The sequence below is a fragment of the Manis pentadactyla genome, chromosome 3, assembly GCF_030020395.1.
Source record: "Manis pentadactyla isolate mManPen7 chromosome 3, mManPen7.hap1, whole genome shotgun sequence".
Taxonomy (NCBI): domain Eukaryota; kingdom Metazoa; phylum Chordata; class Mammalia; order Pholidota; family Manidae; genus Manis; species Manis pentadactyla.
Window position 1 is genome coordinate 183598262 of NC_080021.1, and position 19684 is coordinate 183617945.

General features: G+C 40.9%; 1 protein-coding gene across 1 annotated transcript; it reads left to right on the plus strand.

The window, feature by feature from the left end:
• Positions 1–3345: 3345 nt before the first annotated feature.
• On the plus strand, positions 3346–6398 carry TMEM215 (transmembrane protein 215). The gene is made up of 3 exons (XM_036898120.2): positions 3346–4374; positions 4528–4775; positions 4979–6398. The coding sequence occupies exon 3, from the start codon at positions 5036–5038 to the stop codon at positions 5738–5740; it is 705 nt and encodes a 234-aa protein (XP_036754015.2). The 5' UTR covers positions 3346–4374; positions 4528–4775; positions 4979–5035; the 3' UTR covers positions 5741–6398.
• Positions 6399–19684: the final 13286 nt, after the last annotated feature.

Here is a 19684-nt window from a genome sequence, read left to right on the forward strand (position 1 = left end):
ATCCCTTCATTTTCTCACCTCACTAGTCAATCCTTCATAGTCTGTTGCTGGTTTCTCATCTCCCAGACTTAGTACTTAGTACTTGAACTTCTCTAACCTATTGATGCTTGCTCCCTAAACTATCTCATTAGTCCCAGGGATTTAAGTACTAATCATACCCCAAGAGCTCCAAATGTATTATCTTCAGCCCAGACTACTCTTCCAAACTCAACTTGCACACCACCTCTTGTCAACATCTCCACTTTGATATATCAAGTGAACATGTCCAGAATCAAGTTCCTGATTTCCCACCTCAAATCTCAAATATTATAGTCATCCTTGGCTGCTTAGTTTCCCTTACATCCCAAACCTATTAGCTTTACATTAATATATACCCAGAATCTGACAACTTCTTGCACATCCACTGCTACCACCCTGGTCCCAGTCACGATTATCTCACACCTAGATGATTATAATAGTATCCCAACTGGTTTCCCTGCTTCTGCCCTTGACCTGTCTTAAGTCTACTTTCTACACAACAGCTAGACTGCACCTTTTAAAACATGAGTTGAGACTTCTCCCTCCTTTCCCCAAACCCTCCAACCAGTTCTATCTCTAATATGTGTGTGGCCAAGGCAAGAATAAAATGAACACTGACTTTCTCTTCCTACTCCTGGCTCTGTACTGAACCATGAAGGGGATAACATGGACAGTATAGACACCCTATCTGTATGCTGTTTTATCCATACTCAAAAACACAGTGGTCCCTTAGCCATCCCATAGGCCTAGGGGTGTGTATACCTGTACTATGGTCAATTCTTGGGAGGATGGACCTAGCAAAGAGCTGTGCACAAGCCCTGGAAGCAGGTACAGGGCTGTTTCCTCAGGAAACTCTAGATTCCCAGGTAGCCACCATATGGCCTACAAACGGGTCTGTGGGTGGGGCACATCATTCTGGAAGATTCTCTTGCCTATAGGGAAGGGCACAGCTGTAGGATCCAGAGAGAAACTGCTGAAGTGAAGGCTCAGCACAGAGCCTCCAGGTGCCTGGGCTCAGTGGACCAGCAAAATCCCAAATGGAGGCTGTCCTATCAGCCCTGAATCCCAGAGTGAATACAATATGGAGCAGGGCTGCAGCTGACCCATGATAGAAATCAGATGAGCATACATGGCCTTTGAGATCTGGAAATCTTTTGTTGCCAAGGCATAATCTATCCCTTATTTGATTTGCACATAATAAATACTCAAGTAATATTGAATGAATATAATCTTCCTGGATTTGATTTGCACAATAAGGGGGGTTAGAGTAAATATTCTATAAGGTATCTTCAAATGCCTGTATCCCGTGATGTCTATAATTTCAGAAATAAAAGGTTCTGTATTTCTTTCTCAAACACCTACATGCCAAAGCTTCATTCCAACCAGAATGTCCTTTCTTTTCTAATGAAAAGCTTTTGTATATGCCTGTATAGTTTATAACATTGCAAGAACTGCTTAGGGTTTTAAACTCCTAGTGCAATCAGCCTATTTTGGCAAGAAATTCAGCCAATAGGCAAGAAATTAAATAGTGAGAATGCCTTTTTTGTCTCTGAATATTGTGACCCTGAGTGATGTCTCCCACCCCCACCACTTTTGCTGCTGACTTGGACAAGTATACCTGCTGTTCTAAGCCCATCTAAAATTACCTCCAAGAAGGAACTGTTTTAAGAATGAGGCTTATAATTTAAACAGTAATTGAAGTTTCTTGTGGTTTTATGCATGGGTCTTGTCTAATGCCTAAGCAGATGAACTGCATGACTTAAAAGAATGGAATTAGACACTTGCACAAGCAAGAGGAGGTCTCTGTTCAGCAATGTTGTTTTTCAGGATCCAACTTGGTGTCTACTACTGTTGTCCATCACTTGCAACACTGATGTCAGTTCAGCCCTGCACAAGTGACTGTCAGAGAACCACTGAATAGTGGAGCTGCAGTGGACCTCAGCTAGCTCCTCATCCAAAGCCCTGGTTTCACAGGAAACTGGAACTCCGGGAGGTAAAGTGATTTGTCTCAGGTCACAGGTAGAAGAGATCAAGGGATTTAAGAGGTAAGACTATGATGACTTGGGTGACTTATTGGATGTAGGTTTTTAGGGAGAGAAAGGAACAGAGAACAATTGCAATGTTTTTCTCAGTCAGGGTCAAATGAGAAAGAGCAAGTTTGAAGGAAATCTGATGATCTCAGTTCAGATCATGCTGAGTTTGAGGTGTCTATGTGCCATACAGACAGATATCAAGCAGTTAGATATTATAAATCTGAAAATGAGGGATAAAGAGATAAATTTTGGACTAATCAGCCTATCCAGTTGGTGTTTAAAACTATTATATAGTGAGAAGAGAAGAGAAGGAAATGGGAGAATCAGGGACATAATCAGCAGCATATCAACATCTAAGAGCTCTGTTAAAAATAAAAAATAAGTAAAATGAAGGGTTTTCAAAGTAACCCACAAATGAGTGGACAGAGAAGAGTCAGGAGAGCGATCAGGATAGAATGGTGTTATAAAAGCAAAGGAAGAGGGTTTCAGGAAGGTAAACGTGTTCAACAGTGTGGCATACACAGCTGGTTGCTTCCCCAATATTCATTCTCCTCTTTTTCTTTGCTAACAAGACCCTGATTTTTTCAATGGCAAGAAAAAAATTTTTTAATAAAACAACCTGGTGGGACTGCCAGGAAAACAATGATTTTTCTGATACAAATTGTCAAACAGTTGGCCTCTTGCTTTTGCTCTGCCTTTTCCCCTTTTGCCCCTTGCCTTTCCTTCAGAAATAATGAAACTATCCAGAGGTACAGAAACTGTCTAATGAGCATAAGTACAAAAAACATGATGGAGTGGGAAATTAGGAGTCTGATTCCTGATTTACTCAGTTGACAGAGTGAGAATCTTAGGAGTCAACCCTGACTCCTACTGCCAGCTCACTTCCTTTGATCCAAGACACTTGATTCTACCCTTAAATATTCTTCAATTCATTTTCTTCAAACCACCCCTACTAGCCCTGCATTGCTCAGGCCCATGTCATATCACACCCAGCTTACTGAACTGTCCTCCTAACAGGTCTCCGGGCTTCCACACTTACCCCCTTCCAACCTGTCCTCTAACCTGCTGTCATCTGTCAAAAATACTTAAGTGTTGATCTCTGCTTAAAATACTTTGATGGTTCTTCATTGCCTAGTGGATAATGTCAAAGCTCCACAGACAGACTCCTTATGATTTGGTTCATGCCTTACAATGACTGTGACATACTCTGCAAATATATATTTCACCCATTTTGTGAACAAGGACCAGGTGCCAAGCATTGTGCTAGGAACTTTACATTTATTTAGTCTTCACAATGTTCCCTATTCAGTAGTAATAGTCTCATTTTACAAATAGGTCTACTGATTCTCAGAGAGGTTAAATCACATACCCAAGAACACACAGATAGTTTGAGTGGGGAAGGCTAGATGTCAAAGTTCTTTCCATGGCAGTGCTTTGACTGTTCCTCACTATTGTCCATTTACCATGGTTGAAGATCACAGCCAGAGCCAGTCTTGCCCCTGGGAACACAGGAATCCATACCCCCTGCAGGGGGAAGAGAAACCACACCAGCTCCAGCTTGGGAGGAGAGAATGGCCCAGAGCTGGAGCTGCAGTGCAGGCTGACCAGCCTGACTCTCCCAGTCGAGGCCCCTCCTCCTCTCCAGCTGGGTGTTGGGTGTGAAGTGTGGGATGGGGATTGGGCTGGAGTGCTCCTCTCCTTTGACCCAGCTGGGCTGGTTCGCACCACAACCGAGTTGGAGTGGGATCCGGACTCCAAGGCCACACCCTCCAGGGTCCGGGTCTGGAAGACTAGGGGGAGGGAGCAGGGTGAACCCCCCGGGTCTCGAACAAGAGCCGGCACTCACCCCTCACCGCCAACCCAGCCTGGGCGCCGGTCCTGTGCCCTCCGGCAGCGCAGCCTGCCCCACCGCTAGAGCGCTTTTGCGCACCGCTGCCGCCCAGCGCCCAGACCAAGAGCAGTCCCGGGGCAGCGGGCCCCTGAGGGGGTTCAGCCCTCCGAGCCCCAGAGCCTCGAGGAGGAGAGAGCAGCGGTCGAGCACCCTCCTGAGAGCTGTCAGTCGGGTCGGGCACCCCAGATTTGTCACTGAAGAAGGGTCATGTCCCTAGGGGACATCACCTAGCACCTCTCGCTCTAAGGCTGTGGACTCAAGAGCCCAGGCTGACCCGTGCGTAAATGACCCCGAATTCCGGCCTCTGGCCAGCGGCAGCCTAGCACCCCAAACCCTCCCTGTGCACGGAACGGGTCCAGCAGCCCTGCTCAGCCCTCCCGGGCAGCGGTGAAACGAACCCCAGCTCCTCCAAGGACCCCGACTAGACCCGGGGTAGCCTCTTCTGCGCGGGTGTTCTCCCCCGGGGTCCGTCCCGCTCGCGCTCGCTCGGCCTCTGTTTCTGAGCTTGCTGTGAAAGTGATGTAACGAGGCCAGGCTTGTGCACCGCTTTCCCTCTTTCCCAGACGAAGTCCTTCCTCCCTCCAGGACCCGCGCTCTGCGCGCAGAGCCCGGCGCTGGGCTGCGCTGCCGATCTGCTCCCAGAGCCCTGGGACCGACGGGCACTGCTGGGAAAGCCAGGCTTACACGTCCCACCTCCTGGATGCAGAGTCAGTGGGAAAAGGCAGGGTTTGCTTCCAGAAACGAGAGAGCCAAGGGGACAGCTGCTGTGGAGGATTCTAAGGAGACTCGGACTGGCTCCGCTCCCTGCTCTCAGAGACGGCAGAAGACCTCAGGTACCTCCTTGACCCCACTCGGTGGGTGTTTGTATGCAAGGGAGACAGAGAAAAAGAGGGGGGAGAGACCGGGAGAAAGCGTCAGAGACCAAGACTGACTGACAAGTAGAGTCAGAGACAGACAGAGTTAGTGGGTGGGAAACTGACTGGGGTGGTTTTTCCCTTTTCTTTTTTTTAACCCACTGTGGTTTCGCCTCTGACAGAACAGAGGAACGCTGCTCCTTGGCCCACAAACACCCCTAACCTGGATGGAATGAAAGATGAGGCCTGATGACATTAACCCGAGGACTGGGCTGGTGGTGGCCCTGGTCAGTGTCTTCCTGGTCTTTGGCTTCATGTTCACAGTCTCTGGGATGAAAGGGGAGACGCTGGGAAACATTCCCCTCCTGGCCATCGGACCAGCCATCTGCCTACCAGGCATTGCAGCCATTGCCCTGGCCAGGAAAACCGAGGGATGCACCAAGTGGCCCGAAAATGAGCTGCTGTGGGTCCGCAAGTTGCCCTGTTTCAGAAAATCCAAGGACAAGGAGGTAGTGGAATTGCTGAGGACCCCTTCGGACCTGGAGTCAGGCAAGGGAAGCTCAGATGAGCTGACTAAGAAGGCGGCCCTCAGGGGGAAGCCTCCCATCCAGGGGCAGGCGGAGGTGCCCATGGCCAGCTCCATCACCACCCCCACCCCCACAGAAGAAGGAGAATGCCAGAGCCTGGTCCAGAGCAGGCCTCAGGAGACATCCAGATACCTGGACGGCTACTGCCCCTCCGGCAGTTCCCTCACCTACAGTGTCTTGGACGTCAAGTGCTCTGCCTGGGATAGGTCCAAGTTCCCTGAGCCCGAGGACAGCATCTTCTTTGTGCCCCAGGACAGTATCATCGTTTGCTCCTACAAGCAGAACAGTCCCTATGACAGATACTGTTGTTACATCAATCAGAGTCAAGGCAGGTGGGACCACGAGACAATAGTTTAAGCTTTGCATACAAGAGTTGCTGTGTTGATAGAAACATGACTACAGTCAGCTCCAAATGGAAGGAAACAGCCCTGCTCCAACAGCCTTCAGTGTTAGAAATTGACCTGGTATGTGATGGGTGTGCAAACCTCTGGTTCCTGAGAGCCATGTAAATAGGCATGTTGGGGGACACATTTTAGGGGAGAATGATGAGGGTTAAGGATACTAGAAGACGCAGTGAGTAAGAGAAGAAACAATTCTTATCACTTTTTAACAATTTAAACCATGTTGGATGTTTTGTAAAATAACCCAAAAACTGCTGCCCAGCACCTGCTGAAAGCAAGATAGAGAGTGGGCTGCAGACACCAGGCATGAAATGACACATGGGTTATCCATAGGGAAACTCAGCTGCCGTAGGTCTGAAGAAAATGAAAGAAAAACAATTTAATGCTCCATTATATAAAACTATTTTTGTCTGATGAAAGCTTTTCACACTTAGTATTTGCTGAAAGAAGAAAAAAAAAGAATAGCTACATCCTTCCTTAGCTGGGATGCTTTTTGGAAAAAGGGGAGTTGAAGACAGTTGAATTATGTAACTGAGTTTTATAATATTATCCTCTCACAAGATCAGGCATTTCAATAAAGTAAAATAAGTGTGACCAGCTATGTGAAAAACTAACATTTTTAGATGGCTACATTACTTCTTAAACTCTTCATGTAAATTGATTAACTGGCTCTATCTCTGAAGCGTTTTTTAACATATCCTATCATTCATGTATAATTTCCTCATCAGGTACAAAATGGCTTGATAAAATATTTTCATAGATTAGAATTTGTTTTCAAGTCAAAATGGATTTTGCATACATATACAAGTATCTAACATTCTGGGAGACATGTACTGGTAATTACTGTACAGTCTTTGAAAATCTGAAGACTGAAGTCAATACATTAGTTTTGAACTGTATGCAGAATTTACATGAAATGCAGTGGTTAAACTTCGGTAAGTATCATTATTTGTACATTTGTTCAACACTCCCAAGGACTGTAAATACTAATGAAACAAGGGTTAATCTACTAGATTTAACTGAAGCCCACCCAGTTTTTACTAAGTTCCTCTGATCAGTGAAATTACATGACAAAGGTCTGTTTTATTTCATACTTAATTTTTTGCTGCTGAGAAAAAAATCACAATGGGATCCTAAAATGTGTTTCTTATTTCACTTGCTCAACTGTAGTACACAAGAGGGCAATCATCCAGAATACTATTTTGTCCCTGTTGAAAAGAAATACTGAATTATATATAGAAGGAATGGTATTTTTCATCTTGAAGATCAGGATAACTTTGTATCCTTCAAAGAATGATGATTTATTTTTAATGATCAGAGACTTTCAGTCACTTTCTCCCAAAGAGGGAATTGAGGACAAACATTTTGGGCACACCTCTTTTGTGTATTTCAGATCCAATTTTGCAATTCTTTAAGTGTAGCAATTATTTTATCTTAAAAATAATGCTCTTAAAAATCACCATTTTCAAATCAACAGGTTCAACATTTAAAGTGTGTAATTTTTTTAGTAAGGCTTAAATGTCAGAAAATGAGATGTGTAATCCTGGGCAAGTTTTATCTTCTTGCACCTTATTTCCTGAAATGAGAGGAGTCAGACTGACTTATGCTAGAGTATTTCTATCACTCATTCCCAGTTTGAATATTCTATGGCATTATGTCAAAGGCACTTTATATAGTGCCAGGAAATGAGTTACAGCAAAATGCATGCCAAAGTTATGCAATTCATGATAACAATTACATGACATAGATTGAATTCTTGCTACTACCCAAAAGAATTTTATGAATGTATGAAAGCAGACTATTACCAAATATTTATCCAACAATAAGTTTCTGGAAATAAAATGAAGATATTAAGAGTAAAAATTTTTTCAGTATTGATATAGCCCCCAAATAATCTAATACATACACTTGCATCAAATGTAATTTACTTTGGACTTGGCATGGAGGAAAATAGTTTCCTAAAATCACAGGATCTCTTAATAATTCTAATGCATTTTGAAAGATAGAAATCATCTTTATAGGAATGCAAAAATTACTGGATAACTCTTAGGAATAAAAACTCCTCTAATTTGTTTGCCATTTGTGGACATTTTTAGAGAAAAGGAGACAGCAAGACAACAGAGAGAGAGATACACAGAGATTCAGCAAGTCTGAAAAAGAAGTGCTGGTAGCGTCAGTAATGGTTTGAGGCTCAGTGAAGTTACTTCTAATTTCTTGAAGCCAGCTCAAACTCTTTGGCATCACACACACATTCCCCTCAGTGACCCCCACCCACCACCACCAATTTCCAAATCCAAACTCAACTACTAGTGTAAAGATATAACATATGTCACATTTTCAAGTTCTATTTCAGAAGAAACTTCTCAGGTTTCTTCTCCAATCCAACTACTTAAGATAAACTTAAGGTATCTGTGTGAATTTTTCTCGACATCTTATATTAAATAACCCTCTCTTATTATGGAACAAGGTAGCCTAGAGCCCCAAATCAACACTTAAGTCCTATTCAAGGTAGGTCATTCTTTTGAACAGAGGTGGAAGAGAAGGAAAATAAGGAAAGAAAAGTATTTGAGCCTCTTAGAGGAAAACAGAGCAATTCATTCCAATCAACAGTTTTAGCAGATTCTTAATATTAACATCACAGATATGAAGATTGTTCTTGATATCCTTTAAGAGCTTTCAGACAGATATAAATTTAAGTAGGCATTAGTTATTTTTTAAATTTCCTGTTAATCCAAATAGTCATTTCAACTTTGATTTTAAGTAGGTATTTTATTTTTGAAATTTTCCCTCTTGAATTTCTCTTGCTCAATATTACTATTTATTATACATGTGGGTTCTTCTTCCAAATTGTTTCTTAATTCCAAAATATGAATTCAAGATACCTAAGCTGGAGCATATTTAGACAACTGTTTCAAGATTTTGCTTCTATTGCAATTATCATGGCAAACAAAATCCAGATATAATCAAGTTCAGGGTTTCTTCCAAACCCCACCAAGCATCTCCTTTAAAAATGTTTTCAGTACTAGGGATCTTAATATCCACTGAGCTGACAAGTGTAGAGAAGGAATATTTGTTCTTTTAAATCTGCTTTCCCTTTTGTAATATCAACCTCTACTTATTTATGAATATCTCCCTTTTGCACATACAGCATCATTTATTTGGTGAATTAATATTTTAACAATGACTAATAATTACTATTATTTTAAAACACTAAATTTTTTTCTTTGAAAATCCATGGTCCCACCATCCTAATAGAACTACTGTATTTCCATTTTAATGTATTACCTTCCAGGCCTCCTCCACATGCATATATACCTTACGTATTATAATCAGGTGTTCTTCTTTTCTCTTTTAATTATATCCTAAGTATGCTTTCATGTTTCTATGCAGTGTTCCCAATTATCATTTAACAATTGTGTAACATGCCATTTTAGTGATGTACTATAAGTTATCATGCCATTCCTTCTTGCTAGCCAGATATTGTTTTAGGATGGTTTCATATGATTTTTTTCTATTGTTGGTAACACAGCTACATTACTTGTCATTTACCCATAGAGGTGAAAATTTACAACTGAAAAGCTACCTCCTTATAGATGCCAGTGAGGGGGCAGAAAGGGGTAAATGATCAAAAGTTCAATATTGTTGTCGATATTCTCTTCACCCATGTAGATGCAAGACATAGGGTAAGAGACAAAATAATGCTTCATCGAAAAGGTCCCTCTCAGGACTGGAGCCAGTATTTATAAGACTGAGATGAGACATTTGCCCAGTTAAGATACCACTAGTATGTATTTCAAAATCAGATACAGTGGTATCAGTCTTCAAGAATATCATGTTGAATAAGCGAAATGAAAAATAGACATAGATAATAACAATTACTTTGTAATATTTCAAAAGCATTTTCTTAAAGTATCTCACCATATATTTTATAATTTATTTAATATGTATGTATATTGTTATCTATTAGTGACTTACAAATGAAGGAATTTCAGGAATTCAATAGACTCTACCCATGAGGTGTCTGTTTCAGTTCCTCACTGGAAAAATTAAACTGAAGATGGAGATGTGAACAAATGCTTGGCTCGACCAAATATCTCAATAAAGACCTGAATTCCATTCAGCCTGCTGTTCAGATGACATAAAATCATGTAAACACCATGGAGTCAGAGATCACGTCCTTGATTTCTCACTTCCTACCTACCACAGGGTCCTCACTCCACGGCCACCCAAAAGAAAGTTTATCCACAATGCTGTCCAGGTACTCACACAAATAAGAGCAGGCACTAATGTCAGATATCCATGGTCTTTGGCAAGTTATTCCTGGGCCTGACCCAATGTTAGAGATTCTTTCTTCATTTTTCCCTTTATTCCTCCTCTTCATGTTAAAGCCTACAGACTTGGTATCCTCAGCTACAGCACAAGGTTTTTTTTTGCATGCTTTATCCATTGGAAAGTACAGTGAGTGTGACAGAATGGCCTGGTTATGAAACACGGCATAAAGCTACTAAAACATTTCTTATGTGGCTTTTTGACAAATATACCTCTAGAAAGTTAAATGTAACAAATATTTTTGCAATGTTTATTCTATTTTTCATGATAATGAGCCAGTATATATGAGACAATTCTTCAGTTTAAGACAAGAGCACATTTGTTTAGAAGAATTAAACTTTTGAAATGCAACATGCCTATAATTCAACATGAAAAGTATGGACAATTACCTTCTATGTAAGTATTTAGACCATCAGACCCACTTAAAAAGGCCCACCTGCCCCTATGCTCTTCCATCCTACCTCCTATCCTCTGCAGCAGCTTCTTGACTGTTCTCTGGCTGTGCCCTGCAGCTGACTATGCTGAGCCTTTGCCCCTCCACTTCCTCTGCCTCAAATGTCCACCCTGTTTTCTCCCCTTTGCTGATTAATACCCTAACATCCTTCAAGGGACACCTGCCACATATTCTACAGTCTTTTAGATTTTCTCACTCAGAACTAATACTTCTATTATTCTCTGGTCTAACAGCACTTTCATCACTATCATTGTGCATATTAGTTGAGTATGTGTCTCTCTCTCTCCAACTGCAGCGTGAGCCCTTTGAGGGCAGCTGACACATTTCATTCATCTTTTTCACTCTACTGCCACCCTCCCCCATCCCCCCCACATACAGACACTTTGCCTTGCTCAGTGAAAACTCTAAATGGCATCATTTGATTAACCCTGAAAGCCTTCCTCCCCTTACCCCCACTTTCATTTTGCATATTGTTTCTTTGGGGAAACCACATCTTACATAACAAGGAGAAGAAAGAGATCAATGTTTCCAGAATATTTTCTCCTCCCTTCATGACTGACCTAACTTTCACTCCCTGCCTCCCTTCAAGAGACAGTGGCCATACGGCACATGTCACAAGAACTGGTCATTTTAGGAGCATTAGACAGCCAAGCTTTTGAATTCCTGACCAGAAAGAAGGTGAATCAATGTTCTCAGGTGAATCCTGTAAGTAGGTCACCAAATATAATTCTCCAGCTGCAGCTATTAACCTTCATTATGCTTCCATCCCATAATTCTTAAAACGACTTTTAAGGCCACCCAGGTAGTCTTGTGGGTCAGTCTTATGGGGCTGAGTTGTAGACTCTCACTCCCACCCCCAGTGAAGCTTCCCTTCTCCATAAGGCTATGAGATGACCAGATATTGTCTGTGGTTCAGAGAAGCTCTGGCTTGCTCTGGAACAAGTTGACAGCCTTGTTCAGCAATTCCCTTGAACAGTATTTGAGACCAGTCTTAATAACTTCTGACCCATTTAATCTGTCCTGTTAATTTCCCAAACTACCTGACTGGGTAAAAGTGGCCTTTAATTGGAGTAACTCTTTTTCTTAACCATGGCAAATATCAGATTCTCATAACAATAGCAAGAAGAACCTCTCTTATGGGTGGGTAAGGGAATTGTCGGCACAGGAGAAGGCCAACAGTCCCCGATTGGGCCAGTCACTGTGGCATCCTCTCCCTGGCATCACCACTTCTCATCTGTAACTTAGCAGCAAATGCTATACAATGGACTGAGAGGATAAACCAAACAGAAAAATGGTTTAAAAATGATAAGAGTAAATGGAAAATGCTAGAGAATGTATATACATTTCTAAATGGCTAAAAAGAAATATGTACGTGTAATTAAGAGTGTATTCCAATAAGGGCAAAATTCAGCTAAAAATATCCTGTTTGACAGACTTAAAAGGAATATAAAATAGCATCCAATAAATAAGATCATATTGGTTGGAAAAATAACAGACTAAAAAGTACAATAAAAACTAGGAAGGTGAAGGAGTATAAGTGATACTATTAGCTGAAGTATTCAAAATTAAGTAGGTTTAGATGCACAAATTCAGCCAAAATGTCCCACTGAAAGAATGGGGTGTGAGAGGAAAGCAGTAATTCTAAGGTTGGGATGAAGAACCCAGCAATATGTGCTCAGCTGAGGCAAGGACAGAAAAGGACCAGGGCTGAGCTCAATTCTCCTCCCAGGCAGGATTCCTCCAAAGCAGATTCTTACCCTTCAGACTGCAAAAATACAGAGCCCAAAACTGCTGCTCTCCCACAGGCCTAAGGTCCCTCCAAAGTTTACCTCTCACCCTCCCGACATTAGAATAGAGACCATCAACAAACACATTAAGGGGCAACGTGTAATCAGGGTTTCACGGAGGCCCTAACATGGGCAGGAGTCACTGATTGTGCTCGGGTCAGCCTTGCCTGGTCCCTAGCCCCATCTCCTCTTCCCACTGTACAGTCCAGCATCCATTCCTTTACTCAGCAAGTCTTGGTTTAAGGGTAGCTATGAGTTGGGTGTCATGTTGGGCCTGGGACATCATAATGAACTGAACAGACCAAGTTTCTATATTCATGCTACTCAGAGTTTAGCAGGGGAGGCTGAGATAAGAATGTTACAGAAGAACTTGGCAGGGGCACCAAATATTTACTTTTGTGGGGGAAGGTGGTGAGCAGGAAAGGTGTCTAAATGGGTTCTACCAATTCCATTGTGGGCAGCAGCTGGAGGTGTTCCTCATACATCCAAGAAATTCTCCAACACCAGTTGGGTGTCCTACCATTCAATTCTGGTACTATCTACCTGGACATAGCATCAGATTCCACAGGTAAAGGGCTCAAGTCTCTTACAAGACTGCTCCACTCCCACTTCAGATGCCAGCCGCAAGACCACTCTGTCACCTGAGCTTCTGATCTGCTATAGATTGGAAGTTCCAGTTGACCCCCTTCCTGTTATTGATAAATTTTCTAGAGTGCCTTCTAGAACTCAGAAAAACATTTTGCCTACTAGATTACTGGTTTATTATAAAGGTCATAACTCAGGAACAGCCTATGGAAGAGATGCATAGGGCAAGGAATGGGGGAAGGGGGCGGAGCTTCCATGCTCTTTCAGAGTAGGCCACTCTTCCTAAATCTCCTTGTGTTCACCAACCCAAAAGCTTTCTGGGTCCCATCCTTTTGGGTTTTTATGGGGGCTTCATCACATGGGTATGATTGATTAAATCATTGGCCACTGGAGACTGAACTCAATCTCTAGCTCCAATCCTGTCCCAGAGGTCAGGATAGAACTGAAAGTTCCAACCCTCTAAGCAGGTAGCTAGTTCCCCAGGCAACCAGTACCCATCTTTAGGTGACCTAGGGGCTTTCTAAAAGTCACCTCATCAGTGTAACAAAAGACACCTTTATGGTGCTCATTACTTAGGAAATTCTAAGGATTTTAGGAGCTCTATGCCAGAAATGGGATGAAGACCAAATACATATTTCTTAATATAAACCACAATGTCACAGTGCCATAAAAGGAAAATGTTGATATGAGACCTGAAGAATGCATAGGAATGGCTGACTAAAGAGAAGGGGGGAAAGTGTTCTAAACCAAGATAACATGTACACTGGCACATGAAGATAAAGAGGGGAGAGAGCTTGACACATACTTGAACAAATACAAAGTATCATCAAATGGCTGGAGAAGGGGCCAGGAAGGGAAGGGCCAGGTCACCGCTTGGGCCTCTCTGCCCCTACATTTAGGTTTTGCTGGTCCAAGAGACCCTATGCTGAACTATAAGTGAGAGAAGGAAATTCAGAGATAATCCCATTGGCCTCTTATTTCACAAAGAAGCCCAGGCCATCCTGCTTTTCTGCAGCACAACATAAGGGAAGAATCTTGATAAGGGCTTTTGTAGGTTTAACTGAATCTACCTTACAAAGAATTCATTAAATAAGCAACTGTTTAGTTTATTTGTGTTTCAGGGGTGAGGTTCCTTTCCACCTGGGGACAAGTAACTAATTAGACTAATCAGCCTCCCTCTCTCAACAGTTGTTTTGCTGTTGTGTGCACAAAAATAACTTGGAGCTCTTATAAGAAAATTTCAGATATAAACTCAACATCTGAAAGCACCATTTCTGTGATAAGTCTAATTATTACAGACAGGTTGATACATGGGAAACCTTTTTCTATTGTGGAGAAGACAGCATGTTAACCAGATTTACGTATATATGGTCAACATTTTCTGTGTTTTAAAATGTCCCTAACTTCTCCCTTCAGCTGCCTGGAACTCAAGTCCCTTGTACATCCCTGCACAGAATCACCTCTCAGTCTCAAAAAGTATTTCAAAAAGTAGATGTCAGTTTCTTGCTAGGTGAATATATGTTATGTAATAAAAGGTTTAATACTCAAATTTATGTTGGGAATTGCTAGGTTAAGCCAAGATAAATAGTTATTTTTTTTAATGGTCTGTATCCCCAACATTCAGAGTAGGACCGCATACAGAGTGGGCACTGACTGAGTACTTACTGAGCTGGTGCATGTAGATTGCCACAGAGCCATTCACTAGGGTGCTCTGTGACACACATGAAGGGGGCTGTGTGTGGCATGGGATTCCCTCAGGACTGGCACTAAATGACATATATCTTGTGAAATCTTGCCCTGATTCCTAAATCTAGAGACACCAATCATTACTAAGAGAACTTTCCAGAAATCAGAGAGAATAAAGAGTCAAAGGAAAGGGGGGGAATCTGTCTAACCCCCAGATTGCCCTTATGTTCTTAGCTCTTGTCAATCACCCAAGAGCACGCTCCCAACAAACCACTCTCCCCTCAGCAGAGAGACTTAGAGTGATGAGGGCAGAGATGTATCTGCTAGACATATTTTGCCTCAATTTCCCAAGTTCCCAATTTTGCCCAAAAAAGGCTGCCAGGTCTTGCCTTCAACACAGAAATTGAATTAGTTCTAGATACCAGAAATTGGTGAGGAGTGTTTATAAGAGTTCTAAGAAGCTTTGTGATGCAGAAGTAATGTGTTTTGGAACCAGCAACCCATGGGAAATTGGAATCCCTGCATTCTCACCCTATGAGACCTCGAACTAGCATTCTCAGCCTCATCCAAGACCTAAGCAAATACCATCAAAGTAGGCCCATGGTTCTCAAAGCCTAGCAAATATCAGAATTACCATGGGGCTTGCTAAAATACAAATTTCTGGGGCCCACCCCATAATTCCAATTCAGTGGAATTTACATTTCTGAGGAGTTCTTAGCTGATGCCAATGATGCTGATCCCTAGTTGCTTCACCATTACATTTGCTTCCAATTGGTTTTATAGCCACAAGCATGGCGTAGAGTCATGAATCCAGCTGTGCCCATACAGTAGCGTTTTGGATCTAATGCCGATACATAATAGGCACCCAGTAAGTAATTTCATTGAATTAATGAATAATTGCTTATCTAATCCCTAAGACCTGGGTTCTACTCTGGGGAAGTGTATCCCACCTTCCTGATAGAACTGGAGCCTAGTCCTTTACTCCAATTTGTTCAAATGAACTCATGATCACCCTGCCTGTCTCCAGATCATGCAGGGACCATGCGCCCAAAAGCCAGACTTTTTGACTAGTGACAGGAGATATGAGGGAACCCAATAGAACAGGCCCTCTTTAGATCCTGGGATTTAGGTTCCTGGCCTTCCTGGTGAAAGTTAACTCCATCATGGTCCAGTTTGTCCCACTCATTCTTGGGTGATCACTCTCCCTGCCAGGGCACTCTTGAGCTCCCAGCAGGACCCTGGCTGAAGCTTCACAGCCATGTTGGGATTACAGGACAGATATCTGAACCACATGCCAATGATGACTTGGAAACAGAGACTTGACTAGAGATCTTGGAAGCTTTCCCAATCAGTGAGAATAAAGAGTGGTTTGCTTTATTATTTTCTTTTGTACTATTTTAATCAGGCTCTGAGTGCATGAACTCCAATGGCTAATTTCATTCTTCTGTCCTTGTGACTCATATTTGTGAACTATGTGGGAAAGAAAATTGTACTATGGGCCTGGGAGAGCAATATATTCAAGCTTTGATGGATGAAGGGAGAAGTAAATTCCAAAAATAAATATTTTTCCAAGTAATTCAGAAAGAAAGTAAAAATCTGTTGTTTATCAATATCTCAACACCTTAATATTCTCCACAATTCCACATCACTGAGAAAGTCCAGGTAAATGCCTACGTATAGACACCTGATAGAAAATGACCCATCTGTGCTAAACCACAGCCTTCCCACTCCTTTTCTTTTGCAGTTTCTACCACTGTTTCCCTTGGAAACCAAGGGAGTTGCTGCCTGCAAAAACATCTCTCTCCCTCCAACTCATCAGTCCCAGGGACTAGCAGCCTGTTTTCTTGCTCACTGAGAACATCTGATGTTGGGAATAGCATGCATGTGGGGGACAACATAAAAAAACATTACCACACTGGGTCAGACACATTATGCATTCTGTCTAATATTCTTTCTTAGATGGTTTCATTTTTCCTCTTCATTTGATAAGATACACCATCAATTTTCTTGTTTTGTAATGATTTGTGTATGCAAATCTTTTCTACTAGATCTTAGGCTATTTAAGATCTAGGGAAGACATGGTCTTCTGTCTGGCATTCCCTACATATTGATTAATATAATATGATGTAATACATTGTATTAGTATAATATAATTAATATTATTGTAACCCAATGAAGAAAGTTTTAGGATCCATTGGTGATTCTTGCCTGAACTGATTATTACCATAATGGTCACTAAATACTCATTTTTCTTCACTCATTCTACCTTTATCAATTGGAATTCTACCCTAAGAAAGAACTTTTCCTTCTCCTCCATTTATTTGTTCATTTATTTGTAAATTAGTATAGAATCATAGATTATTATTTTATATAATCTGTTACTATCATTTTTTAGTGCTCAAAGTGTCATGGCCTTTTATTTTATGCATAGGTTATAATCTGTTACTATCATTTTTCAATGATCAAATTGTCCCAGATTTGCCCAGGGATATACTCTTCAAGCTTGATCCTATCCCTTTGATATAACTCTATCTTGGTTTAAAACATTGCTTTCTGTCATGAGATGTTTCCATAAAACACTTACTAATTACAAAGAGAGATAGTAACTTCACAGTGGATAAACCTGGTAGACAACACCTTAACCAAGAGATCATTGTTACTATCACCAGTAATGGTGCCTCCCGAAATTAAGCAGTGAGAAGGACACATCATCATTCTGATGGTATTTCTACCAAAGAGTGAGTAAACTCAAGTTAATCATGAGGAGACATCAGAAAAATTGGGGGACAATTACCACTTTAAACAATGACCCAACATAAATTTGACCTCTTAAAAAATGTTGAGGTCATAGAAGACAAAGACTAAGAAATGGTGCTGATTACAGGGGTCTGGAGACATGCTACTAAATGCAATGTATGATCCTGGATAGGACACTGGACCAGAAGGAAAAAAATTTGTTATTAAACATTACTGGGACAATTAGCAAAACTTTAATAAAGTTCACAGATTATATAATAGTATTGCATCAATGTTAATTTTCTATTTTGATAATTACACTATGATTTTATAAAAGAATGTCTTCATTATTAGGGATATAAACACCGAAGTACTTAGGGGAAAAGGAGTATTATGACTGCACCTTATCTCAAAAGAATCAGAAGAATGACAATGCCAAAGTGGTAATCTGGTTGAAGGGTACATGGAAGATTGGGTGAGAAGTATATGGGCATTTTTTTCTGCTGCTATGGAAACTTTTCTATATGTTTGAAATTATTTCAAAACTAAAAGTTACAAAAACCGAGTCGGATAAATGTCAGTTTTACCATTTGCTTATTTTCATTCACTTATATTCCACTAAATTCTAAAAAGGATTAAAGCCTATCTATCCAACAGGATTTTTTCAATGAACTATCTTCAGCTGAGTTCTCCTAGAAGCAGACACTGAGCCAAGGGTTTGAATGCAAGTGGTTTGGAGGCATGATCTTTAAAAAGAAAAAAAATTTTTTTACCTGGCAAGAAATGTTAAAAGAAGCTCTTTGTAGAGAAGGAAAATAATCAGGATTTTGGTCAGGAACTTGGACTGACATGAGAAAGGAAGAGCATTAGAGGACTAAATAAAGATAAAATAAAAACTTCTATTTTTCTTATTCTTCATTGATCTAACAAATAATTGATAACAGCAACATGTATTTGATGATTATAGCTTATGTGTAAGTGAAATGAATGACAGCAATGTTACAAAGGCAGGAAAGAGAAATTAGGAATATTTTGTTCTAAGGTACTTTCACTACTGGTGAAATGCTATGGTGTTATTTGAAGGTAGATTTGGATTAGTTGTAAATGTATATTGCAAACTCTAGGATAACCACTTAACACAAGTTAAAAAAAAAGGATAACCAAAATGCTAATGAAAGAAAGGAGAAAAAATGGAATCATATAAAATGCTTAACTAAAACCACAGCTGGCAGAAAAAGAAGGGAAGAAAAAAATAGGAACAAAAAACAAGGGCAACAAATAGAAAACAGTAACAATTATGGTAGCTATTAATTCAACGGCATCAATTACTACTTTAAACAATGACCTAAATACACCAATTAAATGACAGGGATTGTCAAATGGATCAAAAAAACAAGAACCAACTCTATGTTGTCAATGAGAAACCCACTGTAAATATAAAACAGATTAAAAGTAGAGGGATAGAGAAAGACACCATACTAACAGTACTCAAAAGAAAGCTGAAGTAGCTATGTTAATTTCAGACAGAGCAGACTTTAGAGAAAGAAAATTATCAGGGATAAAGAGCATACTATGGACTTAACTGTGCCCCTCCCCCATCCATATGTTGAAGCCCTAAATCCCAGTATGACCATATTTGGAGATAGGGCCTGTAAGGATGTATAAGGTTAAATGAGGTCACAAGATTGGGGCCTTGATATGACTGCCTTAGTAGTCTTCTAAAAAGAGACACCAGAGAGCTTGTTTTCTCTCTTTCTCCAAGTGTGCTCAGGGAAGAGAGTATGTAAGCACACAATGAGATGGTGGCCACCTATAAGGTAGGAAGAGAAGTTTCACCAGAAACTGACCATGCTGGAACCCTGATCTCAGACTTCCAGACTTCAGAGCTGTGAGAAAATAAATGCCTGTTTTTTAAACCCCTGGTCTATGGTATTTTATTATGGCATCCCATGCTGACTACTATCATTACAATATAATGATAAAGGGGTCAATTCTCCAGGAAGACATAACAATCCTTAATGTGTATGCACCTAACAACATAGTGTCAAAATATGTGAGTTTAAAACTAATAGAACTACAATGAGAAATAGATAAATCCACTACTACAGTTGGAGAATCCAACACTTTTCCATCAGAAATGGGCAGATCCAACAGGCAGAAAATCAGTAAAGACATAGCTGAACTCAACAACATCATCAATCAACTTGATATAACTGACATTTATAGATTACTTCAACAAACAATAGCAGATTACATATTCATTTCAAGCTCACATGGAATATACACCAGGTAGACTGTATTTGGACCATAAAACATACCTTAC

Bases quoted from the DNA above. Each gene is read 5' to 3' on its own strand.
- TMEM215 (XM_036898120.2), top strand. From the start codon at position 5,036: ATGAGGCCTGATGACATTAACCCGAGGACTGGGCTGGTGGTGGCCCTG.